General features: G+C 41.6%; 1 protein-coding gene across 7 annotated transcripts in view; it reads left to right on the forward strand.

Moving 5' to 3' along the window:
- adcyap1b (adenylate cyclase activating polypeptide 1b) overlaps positions 1 to 17,241 on the forward strand; it is a 44,777-nt gene extending 27,536 nt beyond the window's left edge. For 2 of the 7 annotated variants that reach the window (XM_069921722.1, XM_069921724.1), the window contains 7 exons: positions 11,405 to 11,536; positions 11,744 to 11,851; positions 14,125 to 14,259; positions 14,687 to 14,794; positions 15,203 to 15,334; positions 15,735 to 15,855; positions 16,847 to 17,241. In XM_069921722.1, coding sequence (XP_069777823.1) covers positions 11,751 to 11,851; positions 14,125 to 14,259; positions 14,687 to 14,794; positions 15,203 to 15,334; positions 15,735 to 15,855; positions 16,847 to 16,855 — 606 coding nt within the window. In that variant the 5' untranslated portion in view covers positions 11,405 to 11,536; positions 11,744 to 11,750 and the 3' untranslated portion in view covers positions 16,856 to 17,241. Of the gene's footprint in view, positions 1 to 11,140; positions 11,537 to 11,743; positions 11,852 to 12,766; positions 12,910 to 14,124; positions 14,260 to 14,686; positions 14,795 to 15,202; positions 15,522 to 15,734; positions 15,856 to 16,846 lie in introns of those variants that run through there. The other 5 variants (XM_069921727.1, XM_069921725.1, XM_069921723.1 and 2 more) reach the window with 4 other exon arrangements.
- Positions 17,242 to 19,654: the final 2,413 nt, after the last annotated feature.

The following is a 19,654-nucleotide window of genomic DNA, read 5'->3' on the forward strand; positions in this document are numbered from 1 at the left end:
AGATGTGCGACTACTTGTGATGCCCCTTGCAATTAGGTACGGGTACAGCTCCTTGCTCATGAAGCTGGACCCCCCAGTCACTGTGGATGAATACGGGGTAGCCAAATAGAGTGAAGATTTGTGTCAGTGCCCTGATGACAGTGGCCGTGGAGGTGTCTGGGCACGGGATGGGGGGAGGGAAAAAGGGAGTATTCGTTTATGACAGTGAGGAAATTGATGTTTCGATTCGTGGAAGGCAGGGGCCCATTGAAGTCGATGCTGGAGTGTTCGAAGGGCTGGGTGGCCTTCACGACGTGGGCCTAGGGCAGACGGATGAAACTGAGCTTGCATTCTGTGCAGGCGTGGCATGCCTCAGTCATGGTCTGGACATCCTGGAAGGTTGGACATCCCATCCTGGTCTGGGAGGTTCCGGGACTTGATAAAGTGATATAGGCATGTAATGCCCGGATGGCAGAGGGCATGAAAGGCCTGCAGCTGGTCGGCCTGGAGCAACATGCAGGTCCAGAATAGGACATTGGGGAAGTCATTAAACTTCTCCGGTCATTATTGGATGTCGTAGCTGTACGTTGCTAGCTCGACTTTCCAGCGCAAGATCTTGTCATTCTTGATCTTGCCTTTGTGGGTGGTGCTGAACATGAACGCTACAGCATGCTGGTCGGTGAGGAGGGTAAATGTCCTGCCTGCCAGGTAGTGGTGCCAGTGGCGAACAGCTTCCACAATCACCTGGGCCTCCTTTTCAATGGCAGAGTGCCCTAGCTTGGAACTGTGGAGGGTTCTTGAGAAGAAGGTGACAGGGTGCCCCTTCTGGTTGAGGGTAGAGGCGAGGGCCACATCAGAGGCATTGCTCTCCACCTGGAAGGGGGAATCTTCATCCACAGCATGCATCCGCGATATCCTGCCTGATGCGAGTGAAGGCTGCCTGCACCTCGGGTGGGAGGGGAAAGGTTGTGGTCTGGGCCGGTGGGTGGACCTTGTTTGAGAAGCGAGGAACCCACTGTGAGTAATAGGAGAAAAGGCCAAGGCACCTGCAGAGGGCCTTGAGCATGTGTGGGTGGGGTAGCTCCATTTAAAGAGCGCATCCATTTTGGATCCGGGCTGATGACACCAGTGGTGAGGCAGGTGGTGCTGAACACACACTTCTCTTTATTGTAAGTGAGGTTCAGCTCCTTGGCCATCCGGAGAAATCTCTTCAGGTTGGCATCATGGTCCTGCTGGTCGTGGCCACAGAAGGTGACATTGTCCAGATATGGGAAGGCCACTTTTAGTTTGTGCAGGTCTACCATGCGGTCCATCTCGCGCTCGAAGATGGAAACCCCGTGAGTGACCCTGAATGGAACTTGGCGGAACTTGGCGGAACTTGTAGAGATGCCTGTCTGCCTTGAAGGCAGTGTAGGGCTTGTCCTGCGCATGGTTCGGGAGCTGATGATAGGCTGACTTCAGGTTGATTGTGGAGAAGACCTTGTAGTGGGCTATCTCATTGACCATGTCGGCTATCCTGGGTAAGGGGGTAGGTGTCCAGCTGGGTGTATTGGTTAATAGTCTGACTGTAGTCTATAACCATTCTTGGTTTGCTTCCCCCTTTGACCACCAGGACTTGGGCTCTCCAAGGGCTGGTGCTGGGTTCCATGACACCCTCTGCCAGAAGCTGCTTTACCTCCGCCTTAATAAATTCTCCATCAGCTGTGCAATAGTGCCTGCTTTTGGCAGTCATTGGTTTGCAGTCTGGCGTGAGGTGTGAGAAGAGAGCAGGAGGGGCGATGCACAGTGTGGAGAGGCTGCAGGTTGGCCGGGCTGGTTGGACACCGAAGTGAGGTTGATGATCTGCAGGTGGCACTGGAGGACTGTGGCACAGAGCTTGGGCATGACTAGGAGCCTGATCCCATTGTATGTCTCCCCCCACCCCTCATTGTCAGATCAACAGAGCAGTGCCAGAGTGTATTTATAGAGTGGTACTGGACGGTGAAAGCGATAGCAAAGATGGAAGGGTAGATTCTGAGTCTCAAAGTTTGGTTCAGGTTGGGTGTATAAAGCTCTCTGTACTGCCGCTGTTGAATAGGCATTTTGTTACTTGACTGTTGATAGTGATGCCCATCATAGAGCGCCCAAGCCCATGTGGAATGTCTCTCATCAGTGTGGTGGCTCCTAGGACCACCTTGGGGCCCAAGTTGCTGCTCCCCGATGGTTGAGGCGAGTGGCGGCTAGTGTCGCCTGACTGAAAACTGGCGTGGAGTGCGGAGAATGGCGATCAGTGGCGTCTGCAGGCATGGGGTGCGTCGGGAGGGCAGTCTGGTCAGTGCCCGCGTTGACCATGTCATCATCATCGTGGTCGGTGCAAGTAGAGTTGTCGGTGCGAGTAGAGTTGTCGGTGCAGGTAGAGTAGGTCCGGGTAGCCCAGGGTGGCAGTGGCACTGTTGCCTGCTTGGCACAAGATGGCAGTACTGCGTGGGGATGCGTGGTGGTGGCATGTCTGGCCTTGCCCATCAGTTGCGCCATTCATGTGAGAGGAAGTGACATCATCATGTTGTCCGTCGAAGGAGGTGACGTCATTGCGTTGGCCAATGGTGGCGGTGATGTCATCATGGGAGGCGGAAGTGACATCATTCTGGAAGGCCAAAATGATTTCATTGTAGTCTGGGGCTGGCGTGGCCATGGGCGGTGCGGCGCTTGTGGTGAGCATGCGGCGATTGTTCCTGGCGGGACCAGAAGTGGGGATGCCGAGGCTGTGGAAAACGGAAGTAGCTGTGTGGGCAATGGTGCTGCCTAGCAATCGCACTTGGTGGGGCCCGGGTAGGAGAGCGATTGACGCAGAGGGCCGCTGATCTGCCAGCAGGCTTAGAAAGGCATACTTTAGCGAAATGGCCTTTCTTGCCACACTTTGAGCAGTACTGATTTCTGGCCGGGCAGTTTTGGCGTGATCATCGATCTGACCCACACCGGGACCCACAGTACTTACATGAGTGCGGGGCACCTGCGGAGGCGATGCTCTCATCTACTGGCTGGTTTTGGGTCACAACTGCGGTCTGGGCTGTCCACGCAGAGGCTTGAGGGAGATGGGAGTTGAAGGCTTCGGAGTGGAGGACTGCTGCCTCCTGGAATCGGACTACCTCCACAGTTTGGGCCAGGGAGTAGATATTGTCCTCTAGCAGCTTCTGTTGTTCAGTTCTCGAGCGCAGGCCTCGAACACAGGCATCCCGGACCAACCTCTCGATCTCCTTTTCGCTTACCCCAGATTCTGCCAGTCACGGTGAGGCCAGCTTACGTGGGGCTGTCTCTCCTGGCTGTTGGGCACAAATATTCAGAAGGTACCTGGCATAGACCACGTTCATTGGGGGCTTGTACATGGCCTCCAAGGTATCCATTGCTTCCGAGTATTCTGAGCCATCCTTGAAGGCCTGGAAGGCTTGGGGATTCAACTTAGAGCAGAGCAGTACGAGCTTCCTCCTGTCAGAGTCTAGAATGTCGGGGTGTGCCTCGATGACTGCCTCGACCATGGGCCTCCAGATTTTGAAGCGTGCTTGTGCTTCCGGGTGGCAAGTGTTGATTTCGAGGCTCCCGGTGCTTAGGAGCTTCTCTATAGCAGGTTAAATATAAGCTGAATAAATTGTGATGCACTGTCAAGACAGTAAGCAGACACAAGATTCAAAGACTGAACAACAGGCTTTATTCAGCTTAAAGTCTCTGCTGTGGTTAGCTGTGCTCTGCTCCCAAGTGATTGACCTCGAGAGGGGCCTGATGTGGCTTATATCCCAGGCGGATGATTTGCAGCCGGCCGGGTGTTGTCTTGTCCTCCAGTGCTCTTCCTGCAGGTACAGTGGTCGCCCCATGTAGTAGGCTAGTGGTGTATCACCACACAACAACTTCCAATAACAGAGAACACATATACAAAATGATAACCTGAGATTATTAGCTTTGAAAGAAGGTTGTCAAACTCGAAGCTACAAAATTAGAAACTAACACTTTTATCCAATAACAGAGTAGGTAAGCTCTGAATAAACCATAATATCTAGTATAATATAATATTTTGTAACATAGCTTTATCCATTTTCCAGAAAATACATTCAGATATGGGAAAAACAAACAATCAAATCTGTCTAGCATACCTATCATTTTGATACTGAAACTCCAAAAGACTACCAGGTGAATTGTGAGATCTATGTTATGAGCTTACTTAGCTAATTAATTAATTAATTACCTTATTCATTAATAAACAACAATCATGATAGTTTAAGGAAGAGCATAAGGAATAGGAGCAGGAGTCGGCCATCCGGCCCGTCGAGCCTGCTCCGTCATTCAACGTGATCATGGCTGATCTGATGATAGCTCATCTGCACCACCTGCCTTTCCCCCATATTCCTTAATTCCTTTACTATGTAGAAAATGATCTAACCTTCTCTTAAATATATTTACTGAGGTCACCTCCATTGCATCAATGGGCAGGGAATTGCATTTCTTCCTCATCTCTGTCCTAAGTACCCTGAATCTTGAGGCTGTGTTCCCTAGTTCCGTTCTCCCCTACCAATGGAAACCATTTACCTGCTTCAATCTTATCTATGCCTTTTATCATTTCACATCATTCTATAAGATCCCCTCTCATTCTTCTAAATTCCAGCAAGTACAGTCCCAGATGACTCCTCATAGGACAATCCCTTCATCCATGGAATTAACCTGGCCTCCTCTGCACCCCCTCCAATGCTAGGTTTGAAATGACACTTTGATGCGAGTTGGTGGGAGCATGCCAGTTTACCAAGTATAAACTATTGAGATAAAATAAATTCACCATCCTTCTGCCTTCACCCTGTAACCTTCAACACCCTTACTAATCAAGAACATATCAATTTAAATAGATCCAATATTTTGGCCTCTACAGCTGTCCGAGGCAATGAATTCCATAGATATACCAGCCACTGGCTGAAGAAATTTCTCCTTATCTAAAGGAAAATTCTGAGGCTGTGTCCTCTGGTCCCAGACTCACCTACTATTGGGAACATCTTTCCATATCCACTCTTTCGAACCCTTTCAATATTCAGCGTATATTCTTTCTCACTTTAGCTTTATTATCTTTTCCCTCTCATCTTTAAGGTTCCATACTTCCTTAACGACCTTCAGATCTTTTGTTTGTCTATTACTTCAATCAGTTGATCTGCTATAACATTACACTAATGCCCCCTCTGCATTTGTGAACCTGAGTGCCTCCCTCATTTTTAATCTAACTAAAAACTATTTTGCCACTATTTTACAATTTTATTTCCAGGGTCTGTTGTACTTTAGAATTTATCAGTAAATTATTGTGAACAAAAGAAATGACTTGCAATTTGTAATGAAAGCATGACACTTGATCTATTTCTGTTGGCCTGTTGGCATTCCTGGTGCAACATCCATCCATTCATATGGTACAAATGTGTTTTTATTTCCACCACTGGAGTTTGGAACATTTTGAGAAGAAAGATAGCAGTCACATAAGCTATATTAACACCTAAATATAGGTAATATCAGCAATGGTTAAGGTGGATGGCACAGAGATAAGAGAGAACATAAGAAATTAAAGCAGAAATGTGCCTTTGGGCCTGCACCATCTATCCATAAGATAATAACTTTTCTTCCTTTATGATTTCTCGATTCTTTTAATGTCCAAAAAGCAATTTGAACAATCAGAAAAAAGGTGCAGGAGTAGACCATTTAGCCCTTGAAGCCTGGATTACTATTCCATAAGATCAAAAGACCATAAGACATAGGAGTAGAAATAGGCTATTCAAGTCATAGAATCTGTCTTGCCATTTAATCATGAGTTGATCCATTTTCCCACTCAGCCCCACTGCCCGGCCTTCTCCCCATTATCTTTGATGCCCTGGCTAATTAAGAACCTCTGCCTCCACAACTGCTTGTGACCACAAATTCCACAGATTTCCCCTCTGGCTGAAGAAATTCTTGCACATCTATGTTCTAAGCGGATCATGGCTGATCATACGACTTCAGTACCCTGTTCCTGCTTTCTATTTATACCCATTCATCCCTTTAGCCATTACAGCTGATTTCAACTCCCTTCTGAATACATCTTTTATTAAATATTTTATTTGCTTTAAGAAAATACAGAATATAAGACCCAATTAATAGAATAACAATAATATATAGAATATAAAATCATAGAATCTTCTGAATATATCTAATGAACCGGGCTCAACAGACTCACAACTCTGGTTGAAGATGTTTCTCCTAATTTTAGTCCTAAATGGCTTACCCTTTATCCTGAGATAACCCTTGTTCTGGACTTCCTCAACATCAGGAAAATTCTTTCTCTATCTACCTTGTCTAGTCCAGTCCATTATTTAAATGAGATTCCCTCTCATTCTTCTCAATTCCAATTAGTACAACCTTTGTTTTGATCTTTGATCTTCATTTGAAATTAATCAACAACTGATCTACCACAGCCCTCCAGGGTAGATATTTCCAAAGATTTATTACTCTCTATCCTACTCTGCATGGTATAGCAGATGCTGCCTCTTTTAATGTCTCATCTGAAAGATGGCCTTCAGGTTAGTCCAACTCGCAGCTGGTGCAGCATCAGTGAGTTGACTTGGACAATATGGCAATTCTCATAGCCAAAAAGCAGAATATGCTGTAGAATGTGCAAGGAAACTATCTCATATTTTCAGCTTCCTTTAGTATTTTGCTATCTCAGAGCTTCATAATCCTTTGACACAAGAGAAACAGCTTTTGAAAGCCACTTCTGAGGTCATCTGTAGCAAGTAAATTCATGGAAGAGCTAAAAATGTTTTTATAAAAATATAAATAGCTAACAAAATAGATTGAGTAGGGACAATTGCAGAGCAAAATGATTTACTGTGGGAGGAGAGGGAAGACATGGATATATTTCTAAGGAAATGTCTGTCCATGTCTTCAGAAAAGAAGGAGACAATATGGATATTATAGTTGAGAAGAAGTAGTGTGAAATATTGTGTGGGAGAAACATAAAAAAAGGAAATAAATCACCATTCTTGGGTGAAATCACCTCTGAGCTCTTCAGGGATACAAACTTCCTTGGTTACCAGTGGATGAAAGACTGATGATGTGATAGCCTGGTGTAGGAAGGGATAGAATGAGTAATCAAAGCCCAGCCAAATGTTGGTGAGGGTCAAATTCATTGAAACCCAGTTTGTGAGGGAATATGAATTGTCCTCTCGAAGGGCACAATTTGATAAATGACAGTCAAGATGGATTAGTTAAGGGAAGACTAATCAATTTTAATAAAGTAATGTGGGTCAAAAAGGACAATATGTTTAATTTAGCCAGTGAGAATTTTAACAAAACTTTTGACAAGGTTTCACATGCCAGATTGGCAAGATCCAATTTGCCTCAGTGGGAGACTGCAAAATATATTGGTTAATGGATGTTTTAATGATCAAAAGCCTGCTTGTAGTTTTGTAGCTTTCACAGCACTCACTGCTAGACTCTTGATTTTTTTTTTTCTGGTGTTTATCAAAGATTTATGTTCACTTGTTGGAACCACAATTAACCTTTCACATGATAAGAAAATTGGTAGAATGGATTAAAACTGAAAGCTCAGGAAGACATTAATGGATTGCTTGGATGGGCAGATCATAACAAAATAATTCATTCTTGTTGTCAGGTGATGCATGTGGGAAAGTAATTTAAAGATAGGTAATGCACAATAAGGTACAACACTGAGAAGCCAAAAGGAACAGGAGTGCATATCAAATGGAAGAGGTGGTAACATTTTCCTTTACTGGCAGGGGCATCAAGTGTAAGAGCAAGGTAATTGTACTTGAACTGTGTCGAGCACTCTTTATGCACTATTTATTAACTAGAACATCGTATACAGTTCTTTTCCTTATATTGTGTTGCAACTGGAATGCTGTATCAAGTACTTTATTTGTAGAAACCTTTGAATACAATATTGGGCATAACAGTTTCCGTACAACACGGTGATATGCCTTGAAAGGATCCTTTCAGTGGTGCACTGAAATGCCAAGTTTCCTCTGGCTTCTGAGGAAGTAGAGGTGATGGTGCATTTTCCTGGTTATGTAGTCTCTAGAGGTGTTTACCCCTAGGAACTTAAAGCTGCCTATTATCTCTACCTCAGCACCATTGATGTGGATGGTGGAGGGAGTTCCTCCCCTCTTCTGGAATTCTATAACCAGTTGCTTGGTCTGCTGACATTAAGGGAATGGTTACTGTCCTGTCACCAAGCCACATGTCACTCAGTCTCTTTTCTGTACTCCAACCAGACATTATTAGAGATCCTGCCGACAATGGCGAAGTCATCCGTGAATTTAAAGACGGAGTTGAAGCTGTGTTTAGCCATACAGCCATGGGTGTACAAGAAGTATGGTAGAGAACTGAGTGGACAGCCTTGTGATGCCTCAGTGTTGAGTATGTTTCTGGAGGAGGTGCTGTCACCAATCCTCACTGATTGTATCATATGGGATAGAAGGCCATGGTCCAGTTGCAGAGACCAAGGTCAGGTAGATTGGGGATTAATTTGTTTGGTATTATTATGTTGAAAGTGGAGGTGGAGTCAATACATTGTAGTCTAACATATTGTCCAGGCATTCCAGGGCTGAATATAGGGCCAGAGAGGTAGCATCTGCTGTGGACCTGCTTTGATGGCATGTGAATTGGAGTGGGTCAGGATGGGTTTGAGTTAATGTGAGCCATGACCTACCTCTCTGAGTCCAGTAATAAAAGGAAATGAAATGCTACCATGTATTGTGAATGTTACTTATAGTTAAAATAATATCAAGTAGCACCAAATATCATATTAAACATAATTTTATTTCAAATCATACCTCATAACTGGAAGTTGAGGAAATATTCCTCTAAGAGGTGACCTCCTGCTTTGGCCTCATCGCCAGACTCTATTTCCAGCAAGCCGTTCTCGACATCAACAACATTTATTCTATCTTTGAATTTTCTAAATTCTCCTCACTATCTCTCCTCCAAGTACCAGTTCTGAGACAACCATTTGAAGAAATCATAAGCCGAAAGTAAGTGTACAATGTGGACAGCAGGGCTTGAGAGTAAAAATGAGGAGACTAACTATTCTCCACACATTTGCTTGGTTGTGTTTAATTTCTCTCCAATTTCCAAAACTGTGCCCCAATCCATCTTCATCTGGGAAAGTCCACCAGCTGTGCTTATGGAAGCATGAAGAACATATATATTTACCACTGCATCAATCAAAGTTCATGTTTATTAACATTTGACTCTACAGTACATATACAATCTGATGAAACAAGTACATATATAATCTGATGAAACAGAGTTTCTCCAGATCATGGTACACACACACACACAATACAGCACAGTCACATATAGACATAAAGATATAAGTTTTGGATATTTACTCAGTTACAGGATAATGTTCATCCACGTCACAGCCTGCAGGAAGAAGCTATTTCCCAGCCTGGCAAACCTCTATCTGGAGGGTAGTGGGTCAAAGATACTCTGTGAAAATTTCTCCAATCTGCAGTTTCTCAAGTTATCCAACAGGAAAGGATTGAATTAATGAAGTCACAGAAGTGATTCTTCCGCTGTTCATGTACGACACCCAGGGAATGAATTAGTGGGATACTTACTGATATTCGTTTCAGTCAGGAGTAATCCCCACAATAATTGTGACTGAAAACGAGACGATTCACTTAATTATTCGAACACAAGATGGAGCTCTGATTCTGTTTTTTTCTCTCTCGTGTTTTTAGACGCTCGTCATGTGGGGGTGGGGATGCCAAAGCAAATTTTAAACTAATCACATCATAATTGCTTTAGGGATATGGCAGGAAATGCTAAATGATCACGCATGGCCCCTCAGGACGCTGACAGCGTACAGTAAATGTGCGAAAGGATTTATGAGAATTCAGCTGTGCATTTTGTGGTTAATCGTGTCTGGCCATATTTTATTGATGGAAAACAAGAAACACGTGCTAAACTTTTTACATTTTAAAATACATATCATAATTAGCCATCGCGTTTTTACATTTTGTATTTAATGCAAGGGGAACGTTTGGATAAGTTGCGACCTTGAGCAAGTGTGTGCAAATATCTTTTTGAATGACGTTTTAATTCATGTTCAGAGGATTTGACTTTTTCCAATACAAATAAACAAGTCAAAAAGTCATCACCGCATCATGTTGCTTAAATGTTCATATCAAACTGTATGCGGTATTTATTCTTAAAATAGTTTACTGGTTTCTTAAATTAACGCTTCCCATGAGGAGCTAATTGTATCGAAGCGCAAAACCGTCTTCAGAGACTCCCCTACAATATGAAAAATCAACATGAAAGACTTAGAACCGCTCTTGATATGCCCTCGGTGAGAAGCAATTGGCGTAGAGGGACACAATGCTGAATTCATTTCACTCCTTTTCATTCACATTCAACAATTTTAAATTCCATGGATGGAAGGTTCCACACTTTGGGGTTATTAGTATTAGCTAATGTACTCAATAGTACAAAAATATTTAATGGGTAGCAATTGTTGGCACTTAAAAAAGAGATTTGGAATATATTGCAATGGGCATTTTACATTTGGAAATGAACACTAATAGGTAATTGAGTACGAAGCTAAGATTCATGTTACAGTTGAACACATTTGAGCTCTTAGAATGGCATCAAGCATTGGAAGACAACTTTACATCCCACAGTGGTTCAACACTTTATATTTGGATTGCACCAAGACACTTTCTCATACAATATTTAAAAAAAAAACAGGTACATAAAAACTCGAGACGCCGGAGGGGAAACGATACGAGATGCTTTAGATTGTCAGACACTGGGGCTTAACATCAAATTGAGGTTGATGTTGCGTGCCCTTTCTCCCCCATCGTCTGAATTAAGCTTACGTTTTCAGCTTTGTTACTGCCGACTGCGCGACCGTTCCGGTAATAGGGTTGGTCAAGTCATAGTTTCAAAATGTTACTCAACAAATTTCAGTTTTCACTTATTCTATGATTTTCGTGACCTGTACTGTTTAATAATTATGGTATATTTGAGTTATTTCTCTCCACTTAATAATCCAGCAAAAACCTTGAGTACTGGCACCAAAATGTGCGCAATGGAATTTTTAATTTTCCATGCTTATGACTTTGTTCAGATGAACGATGAGAGAGAGAGAGAGAGAGAGAGGGAGAGAGAGAGTTATACTCCGGGAGGAATATCGCAAGCTGATGACGTCTATTCGTGATACATGGTCTTAACGTGACTTGCACCGGCTCTGAAAAGAAGGGGAGCAGTCTGATTCATGAATAAAAATCCGAGAGCAAGTGTACAACAAACAATAGTTCATAAAAAAAGCTAAGATGTAGACAAATGTTTACAAAGACATCTGTTGCTATGTGCATTTCAAGCATTGTTTGCGAAGATTTCTGATAATTGCATATATATATAATAGCGCGGAACGGTGCAAGTTGAACGGCATCAGAATCTCAGCGTCGCCACAGTGAATTGCTGTGAGGAAGATTTGATCAGATTCAGAACTAAACCTGGACCAGATCGCGAACAACACTCAACCCAACAGCAATAGGTACGTGAGAGACAGCAAAGTTAGAGTTTCTCCAACATAACTGCTGAGCCGTTTCTGTATAGGAAATAGAAAGATTCTTTGTTTTGTTTTAAAGGAAACAATATAATTTTATAACTTTTTTTTTCTCCATGACAAATCAAGGTGTATTTCTCCACTGAGGCAGTTGAAGGTGCTTTTGGTTTTAAACTTTTGATATTCCCTTTGCAGATTAAGAATGTCCAACAAAGCGACTCTAGCATTCATGGTTGTGTATGGGATCATAATGCATTGCAATGTCTACTGTTCACCGATCGGAATGGATTACCCAGGACTGAGGTAGGAACTCCGCTTTAGTTATTTAGTGGACTTCACTTTTCCTGCGCACGCTTCAGTCTTTGCTTTGTTGACACTTTTTAAAAAAATCGTACTTCTTTGCCCTATTCTCTCTCTTCCAAATGACTGTTTCGATGTGGAGAATCTTACTTGTTGACAACGAGCGATCCCGGGCGCCCCGCTCCGGCGATGCCTCTTGATTTTTTTTTTATCTCCCAGTCTTGACTCGCAGCGTGGGAGACAGGGAGGGATGAGATATGAGCGAAGAGCTGAGAGAGAGAGAGAGAGAGAATCATAATTCCAAAGGCAGTGAGATTTAAGGCAGGGTTACGCATGAGAAATGTAATTAAAATGGGAAAAGACTGGAGCCGGAAACCTGGACAAGTTAATAAGGAACTGCAACGACCGAAGGGTAGATGTGTAAAGGCCGTCAGAGATACATATAAGGTACGCCGATTGTTTCTTATTATCCTTTAACAGATATGCTAGAGGATTTGAAGGCAACCCCTTGTCTGTTCGTCTCCGAACGGCATATTTTACACCAGGTGTTAATTGGTTTCCTTGCCTCGACGGAGGTGTTTCGGTCTATAGAAACACCGCTTCAAAGGATCGGTTCTCGGATAGTGTCGAAGTGTTTGTGTGGGACTGAACGTTTCCACGTCCTTTCATTTCGATTCATAGGAAGCAAGAGAGAGAGAGAGAAAAATGTGTGAGTAGCACGTATCCTGGACAGAGACGGTCCATATTGTGTGGATTTACGGAGCGTGTTTGTGTGGCGGGTGTGATGGAGTTCATTGCAGAGATTGGTAAATTGAACCCAACCTAATGGAAGTCCCGAGAGAGTCGGTGTGAAATCGCGTCAATTACAGTCGGGAGGGGAGGGGGAGGGGGATCGGAAGAAGAGGAGACTATTGTTGCAAACGGAGCACAACCACGTCGGTTCCAGAGCGTTTATGAAATATCTGAACTGCGGACTAGAAAAGTAAAGTTAACAACCCATCGAGCGTTCACCGATTCTTAACAACAGATGTTTCCTGACGAAACCTTCATCAGTCAATGAGGTACATGCTGTGTGTCTTTAAAAATTCCGCGGCTTTCTTCTTCCTTAAAATGTAAGCAGTTGAGGATGTTACTTCTTTCGGAGTAAGTACAAGGAAAGTTTGAGTATTTTTAAATGTCACGTCTTGTCAGTGAACGATGAAACGTTCCGGGTGTTATATTGTCAGGGCTATTGGGAAACAACCTCAGGAAGGTTCACAGAAACCGAGAGGGGCGTCAACCTCAGTCCAGTGGTCGAAAGGCTGGTCCGGTAATCATTTCCAAGTAGTCTTTTTAAATGTTGGAATTCCGGGCATGGCTATTAGAAATGGTTAAACCATCAACCCTTGAGCCGGGAAACCCTTTCGTTGGGTGGATAAGTCCGGCGGCTGTGAACGGATCTCGAGTTTCTGTACTGCCGGAAGCATCCCTGATGGCTGTTTAATGTATCGTATCTGGAGAATTGTACATCTAAAACAAGAAACGCTTGGTCGTTAATTTGCTTCTATGGGCCATCTTGCCCTAATCATGCTTTTGATTATCTACACTAATATCTTATTCTATGGTTTGGCGTCAAATTCTGTTTGATTACGAAGCGCTTCGATACGTGGTCTGACCTTAACGGCGCCGTATGTTGGTCTGGAGGTGTTTCCACCCCCCCCACCCCCCGTTCTGGATACCAGAGTATTTATTTCCTTATCGTCATTAATGAAAACCAATCGAAATTTTACATTTTTGTTTTTGATGAGAAACAAACCGATTAAAGTTTTAAAATCTTCCCCGCGTCAATCCTTGGGGTGGGTGTTGTCGAACATTTTAAACGGTGATTGCACCCATCATAAGAACGATGGAATAGTGCCCGTTTTCAGTGGTCTTAAATTATTCAAGTTCTGAACAGATCTCGAACTCTCTAGAGAATCAGTCAGTGCATAATATCAGAAAGGTCCTGTAGCGTCCGTGCATTTCGATTTACAGGCTTATGAATTACTTATGGGCGAGAAGAACGTCAGACCAAGTTGGGCACCACTTGTTAGTTTGCTCACGTCTGATGTGAATCCCGGTAGACTCCTACATCAAATCCTTCATCTCAAGAGTAAGCTGAGCCCATCTCCGGCTTTGCCAAAAAGAAGTAATCGCACCCAGAGAGCACATGGATGTCCATCACTAACCATTTTTGTGTCATTTCACCATTTTACCCAATTGTGCATTTAGATATTAATCCTTTGGATCCCTTCTAGGGACGAAGATGAGGCATATGATGAAAAAGGAAACTCACTATCCGATTTGACTCACGAAATTGATCGAAATGGCATCCGAATTCCTTCATCTATGATTAATGACTTGAACACGTTATACTATCTGCCGGAGGAAAGGTGATAATATTTAATATTTATGTGAAAATATAATGTCATGCTCTCCCTATCTTTGACTGACAGCTTTGTGTTGGAGTTCATATATTTATTTGTAAATTGATTTATTAAACGTTCACTCGAAAGTGCAAAATAACAAAATTGCGATAACACCCATGGACCAGTTACATGGCAGTGAGATGTGGATAACATGGGTTTCATAAAGTAGCATAAATTTATGTAAATCAATTCAATAATTAAGATGCCAGACCCGTCATGAAGCTCTGTATTGTCCTGGAAATCAAATATCTGCAAAATCAAACGCGTTGTTAATCTAAAAAACCAATGAAGACAATAATGTAACAATATTAGATATCCAGAAACTATTGAAACAAACAATTTAAACGTTGAATTCTGATGCGTCCCTGTACTTTGCCTTTGTCTGACCCAGAACGGAAAGACATGCTGATGGGTTATTTCATCACCACCTAAAGAATTTGGTGGAAAGCCAACATGTAAAATCCTTCCTAAACTCGCACATTCCTAGAAAGCGCGAGAGGTAAGTTTCATGTTGAAAATAAGTGTCCTGATGTTTTTTAAAAACATTCTTTCTAACCTTTTATTTATGCGGTATTGTACATCATATCCATTTCGTTTATTATTTCTATTGTATCCTTTGTCACCTTCATTTTGTTGAAGCCATATTCCGTCCCTCGCCTACCCCACCCGCATAACGCTGTTTGCATTTGTTATGAAGATCTGTAGAACACTGTTCATGAATACATCGTTTCTTATTCAATATTTATTGGTGGGTAAACTTCAAATTAAACTTCATCATCCAACAAATCGTTTGTCTTCATCATTCAAGGAACAAGTTGCAAAGTCGTGGAATGAGTGCGGGATGTGCTTTAGTCTAAAAGCTGTTTGCAAATTGTCTTGGAGTCTTGATCTTATTTTTCACCTGCAGTCGCAGCAATGTTGAGAAGGATACGGAACCCCTGTCAAAGCGGCATTCCGATGGCATCTTCACTGACAGCTACAGCCGTTACAGGAAACAGATGGCTGTCAAGAAATACCTGGCAGCTGTCTTGGGGAAAAGGTATAAACAAAGGGTTAAAAATAAAGGACGCCGAGTATTCTATTTGTAGCGACGAGTGACTACCCACCCCTATCCAAGATTCGGTTCAATCGACTGAATAATCATCGCTCCTCTGTTATTTAAACATGTATTTATGTATGAAGTAAAGCCATTAAAACGAATATTTTGATAAAAATATTGTTTTTTGTAAAACACTCTAGAATGCACAAATTTACTTTGTGAATGGTTCCTTTTGGGTTATATATTTCAGAGCATATAAAGTGTGCACAAGGACAATATCCGTCTGAGCGGCTGGTTTTATACGAAATACATAGCTATATTGGGATATTGTTTCTTTTTGTGTGTACTTATATTATATTCAAACTAAAATTAAAAGGATAGTGTTTTTCATCCACAACAGCCCTGAAGATATTAATATTCTCCAAATTTTCGACGACATATTCTTTGATGCCCTGCTTAGGCTGCTTGAATGGGTTTATGATATTGGTTTGGGAGAAATGCTGCAGCAGATATCCTTGTCGGTGAGTTCCAGCACAGGCTGTTTACACACGTGACAAATTAAAGGGCACTGGCCTCATGACTAAATACCTTCTCGACATTATCTTAATCGACTTTAAACTCACATGTCTTCTCCTGTCATGAGAAAATGACGATGTTACAGTGAAACCTAGGAACAGATGTTGTGGAAAGACGATCCTCTCCCGTCTGTTAAAAGGTAGTTCTGTAGTTAACGAATGATTGCAGATAAATAGGAGGACAGGAATCGGAAGAGTAGGAAAGCGAGAACCACATCTTAACAATCACATCCTATAAGGCGCATCAGACCAAAATAAACCCGAATTTAAAAATGACTTCGACTTCCCGCGAGGCCCCTGGAAACGAAGGCAGAGAAAGAGACAAGGTCACAAGAAGCTTCACTTAGGGAGGGCTCCTTCCGCTGGAAGGTTACGTTCCGACTTCTCATTCCACGAGAGTGATCTGCATGTTTTTATGGTGATCAAATTGCAAACTGGTATGGGGTTGTTTAGTTAAGATTATTTTAAAATCAGTAAACTCCATCAAATAAAATCCTGACCATTCAGTACTCATAACGTGAACAATTAATGTATCTACACTTCAGAAACTAGGTTTCACTTTAACAGGGGGATTAAAACAGACATGTGAGTTACTGAAGTTGGACGACATCCTGGTTCGACGCGGAACGGATTTACCCTTGTATAAGTGAACATTGTCCATGACCGAATTACAAGTATATTAAACATTAATTTCAGCTAACTCATCAACGTGCTGGTCATGTACAAGATTGGTTGCTAAAGAAAGTTACCGTAGAAAATGCAAAATTCACGGTTTTAGTTTATTTGAACACGTTTCAGTAGAAATAAGAGCTAATCCAACCCCTAGAAAGACAGAAGCTTCAAGTAACCCTTTGGTTTAAAAGCAACGGTACTCATAGGCATTTGGATCTATGCCTGCATTAAATCAATCTTATTTTAATTTTGCATTCTCCTCCAGGCAAATTGACCCAGGATGCAGCTTGCAGCTTTGGTGCCTTGATTCGTCATTTTAATCGACATGAATAACAGAGGGTTTATTTTTTTCTTTTACTTTTTAAAAGCGGCCCTACATTGCTGCAACACATCTGCTTACATATGAGGCTCTTACAGTGCGTGGATCTCTTGACATGTCGTTGCAAGTGGCGTTGAGTCGGTGATTTCTGTACTGCACTCAGTGTGGTGTTCAGCCTGTGAGACTCCTAACTATTCTAGACGCTTTAATAAAATGCTGTGCTTCGTTAACTTTCGCGTGAGCGACCAAACGACCTTGTGTATAATTACGATGCCTTACTAAACTTTACACAGACCACAGAGCTTTGATCGATCTTGATTAAACAGTAATAGAAACTTCAATTCTGGACATGTTTTTATTTCCGCAGTTGTGAAACTTGAGGTATCTAAAAAAGTTGAAATAGGATTATATCTTTAACATGTATCTAAAAACTCTGTAAAGTTTGAATGAATATTCTTTCACAAATATAATATTTCTTACACGTGATGAACATATTGGCTCCATTGCTCCAATTAATAATTTTAAACCATATTCATTATATTTTAAAACATTTTTTTGTGAAAGACCAGAAAAAGTAAGTCTCTTTTATTATGGAAAATATGGTATCTGTAACATCTCATAGAAGTACCCTACATGTATCTAATCTATAAAAGAAAGGTTGATGCCAAAATCTGATTTCCCGAACAGATACATTTACACAAACCTTAGAATTAGATGCGTAATCCCCGTTCAATCTTGGTCACAAATGTAGTGAAGGCGTTGACAATTCAAAGCATGCCTCTCCCGGTTGTACTTGATTCCCGTTTTCTGAATCCATTTACACTTCCAAGACTCTCAGACCATTATTTAAATTTTTGAAGCTTTCTTTACATGATCGAAATTTAACTATACAATGTCTAACAATCGGAACACTTATCTGATTCGGATTTTAAAAAAAAGCAGAAATGGCTCAATTGACTTATAGAGGCTTCAGATTTATTTCTATATAATCCAGGGACGCTATGAGAATATTTGACTACATTTGGACTAGAGACACTAGGGATTAGTGGATGTTGTACCAACCAATATATCAATGCCCCCCCCCCCCCCACTTTTCTCTCCCACACAATTGTAGACAAAACAGAGAGAGAAGTGACCACCGCTGGTTAACCTGCACCATATCCTGAACTAGATTAATGCAGTTAAACACTCCCAAAAATTCCAATGAAACAAAAGGATGAATTAGTTGGCCAACAGACAAATTCATTGCAATCTTTCCCTGTAACACTAAGATCTGATGGAACTTTGCACGTGCTCTTTCTGTTAGTTGCACTCTTACTGTAACATTAAATAAATTACATAAAATAGGGATTTTAAGGAATACAATTTGATCTATTTCAATATGACATTTCAAAGTTAATTAAAACAAAATTACTCCAGTTGTAATTTAATATTAAAAAAAATAATTTGACAGGATTAAGGCAGCATAAATTAATGTTATATAATTCAAAAACACTGGAAGTACCAAAGATGATTGAACAGCTCCCAGTCAATCAATTGGATTACCTAGGAATTTTCTATGTAGCCTAGAGCAGTGTTTTTCAAAATTTTCTTTCCACTCACTTACCACCTTAAGTAATCCCTATGCTCTGTGATTAGTAAGGGATTACTTATGGTGGTATGTAGTGGAAAGAAAAAGTTTTAATCATACCTCATTGACTTGTTATATGCATGGTTTCATAACTCCAAATGAAATGGGCCAATGACAATTTTTCTCAAGCAAAATATTTCAGTACCAATTGGGTACTGATTCTCAACCTTCCCTTCCCACTCACATACCACCTTAAGCAATCCCTTACTAATCAGAGAGGACTTATGGCATAGGGATTGCTTAAGGTGGTATGTGAGTGGAAAGAAAAAGTTTGAATATCGCTGCCTAGAGTGAAGCCCAGTGCTCAGAAATAACTAGTTGCCTTTTATTTTTATAACAGTCAATTAGGAACAAGTCTTTGAGGATCTATTAATGCATCGTAACCTTGCCTTTTCAGGTAGAAAGCAGGGTGAAACAATTTAACTAAGATCCATACTTCATACCACTCAAAAGGTGCTTTCAAACCACAGCAGAAATCATTCTCATCTTAGTGTCGGCATAGTTTGGCTTGCAGTAGAAAGACCTGAGTGTTACCATTGGATTGCCATTTGACTATTGAGGAAAAAGCTCCTTGTGTAGGAATCATGCATAAATAAAATTTTGTCCCTCAACCAGTTGATTTTTGATGGACTAGAGTTTCAGTTCTCCCTAACATTAAATATTTCAAATGTAAGCTTAATAAAATGTCATTGTAAAGGTAATGATTGATATAGATATCTGCCAGATTGGAATAATACCACAGGATGGAACAGGATGGTGCGAAAGAAAAGCACATGTATATTTTTCAAATAGTTGGATGTCAAAACTGCACCTGTGCCAACAGAAATGACTGTTTGGAAATTAACATCAAAGTTAAGTTGATTAAAAAATAGCACCCTATTTTATTGTAGCTTCATTGTATAGAACTAAGATGATAACTTTTGTACTAATTTCAGATCAATAATAGTGAAGTGCTGTGCACACTTAACACACCTAAATGATGAGTGCTGGTTCTTGTGTTACCCTGTAACATAACTCAGAAGCTGTGTAAATTTTAAAGTGATTGCCATGGTTTACATTACTAATGCTGGTTTGATGCAAACCCAAAGCTTCTTGTTGAGATACCGCAGCACCTTTATGGAAAA

The sequence above is a fragment of the Narcine bancroftii genome, chromosome 2 (assembly GCF_036971445.1).
Source record: "Narcine bancroftii isolate sNarBan1 chromosome 2, sNarBan1.hap1, whole genome shotgun sequence".
Lineage (NCBI taxonomy): Eukaryota > Metazoa > Chordata > Chondrichthyes > Torpediniformes > Narcinidae > Narcine > Narcine bancroftii.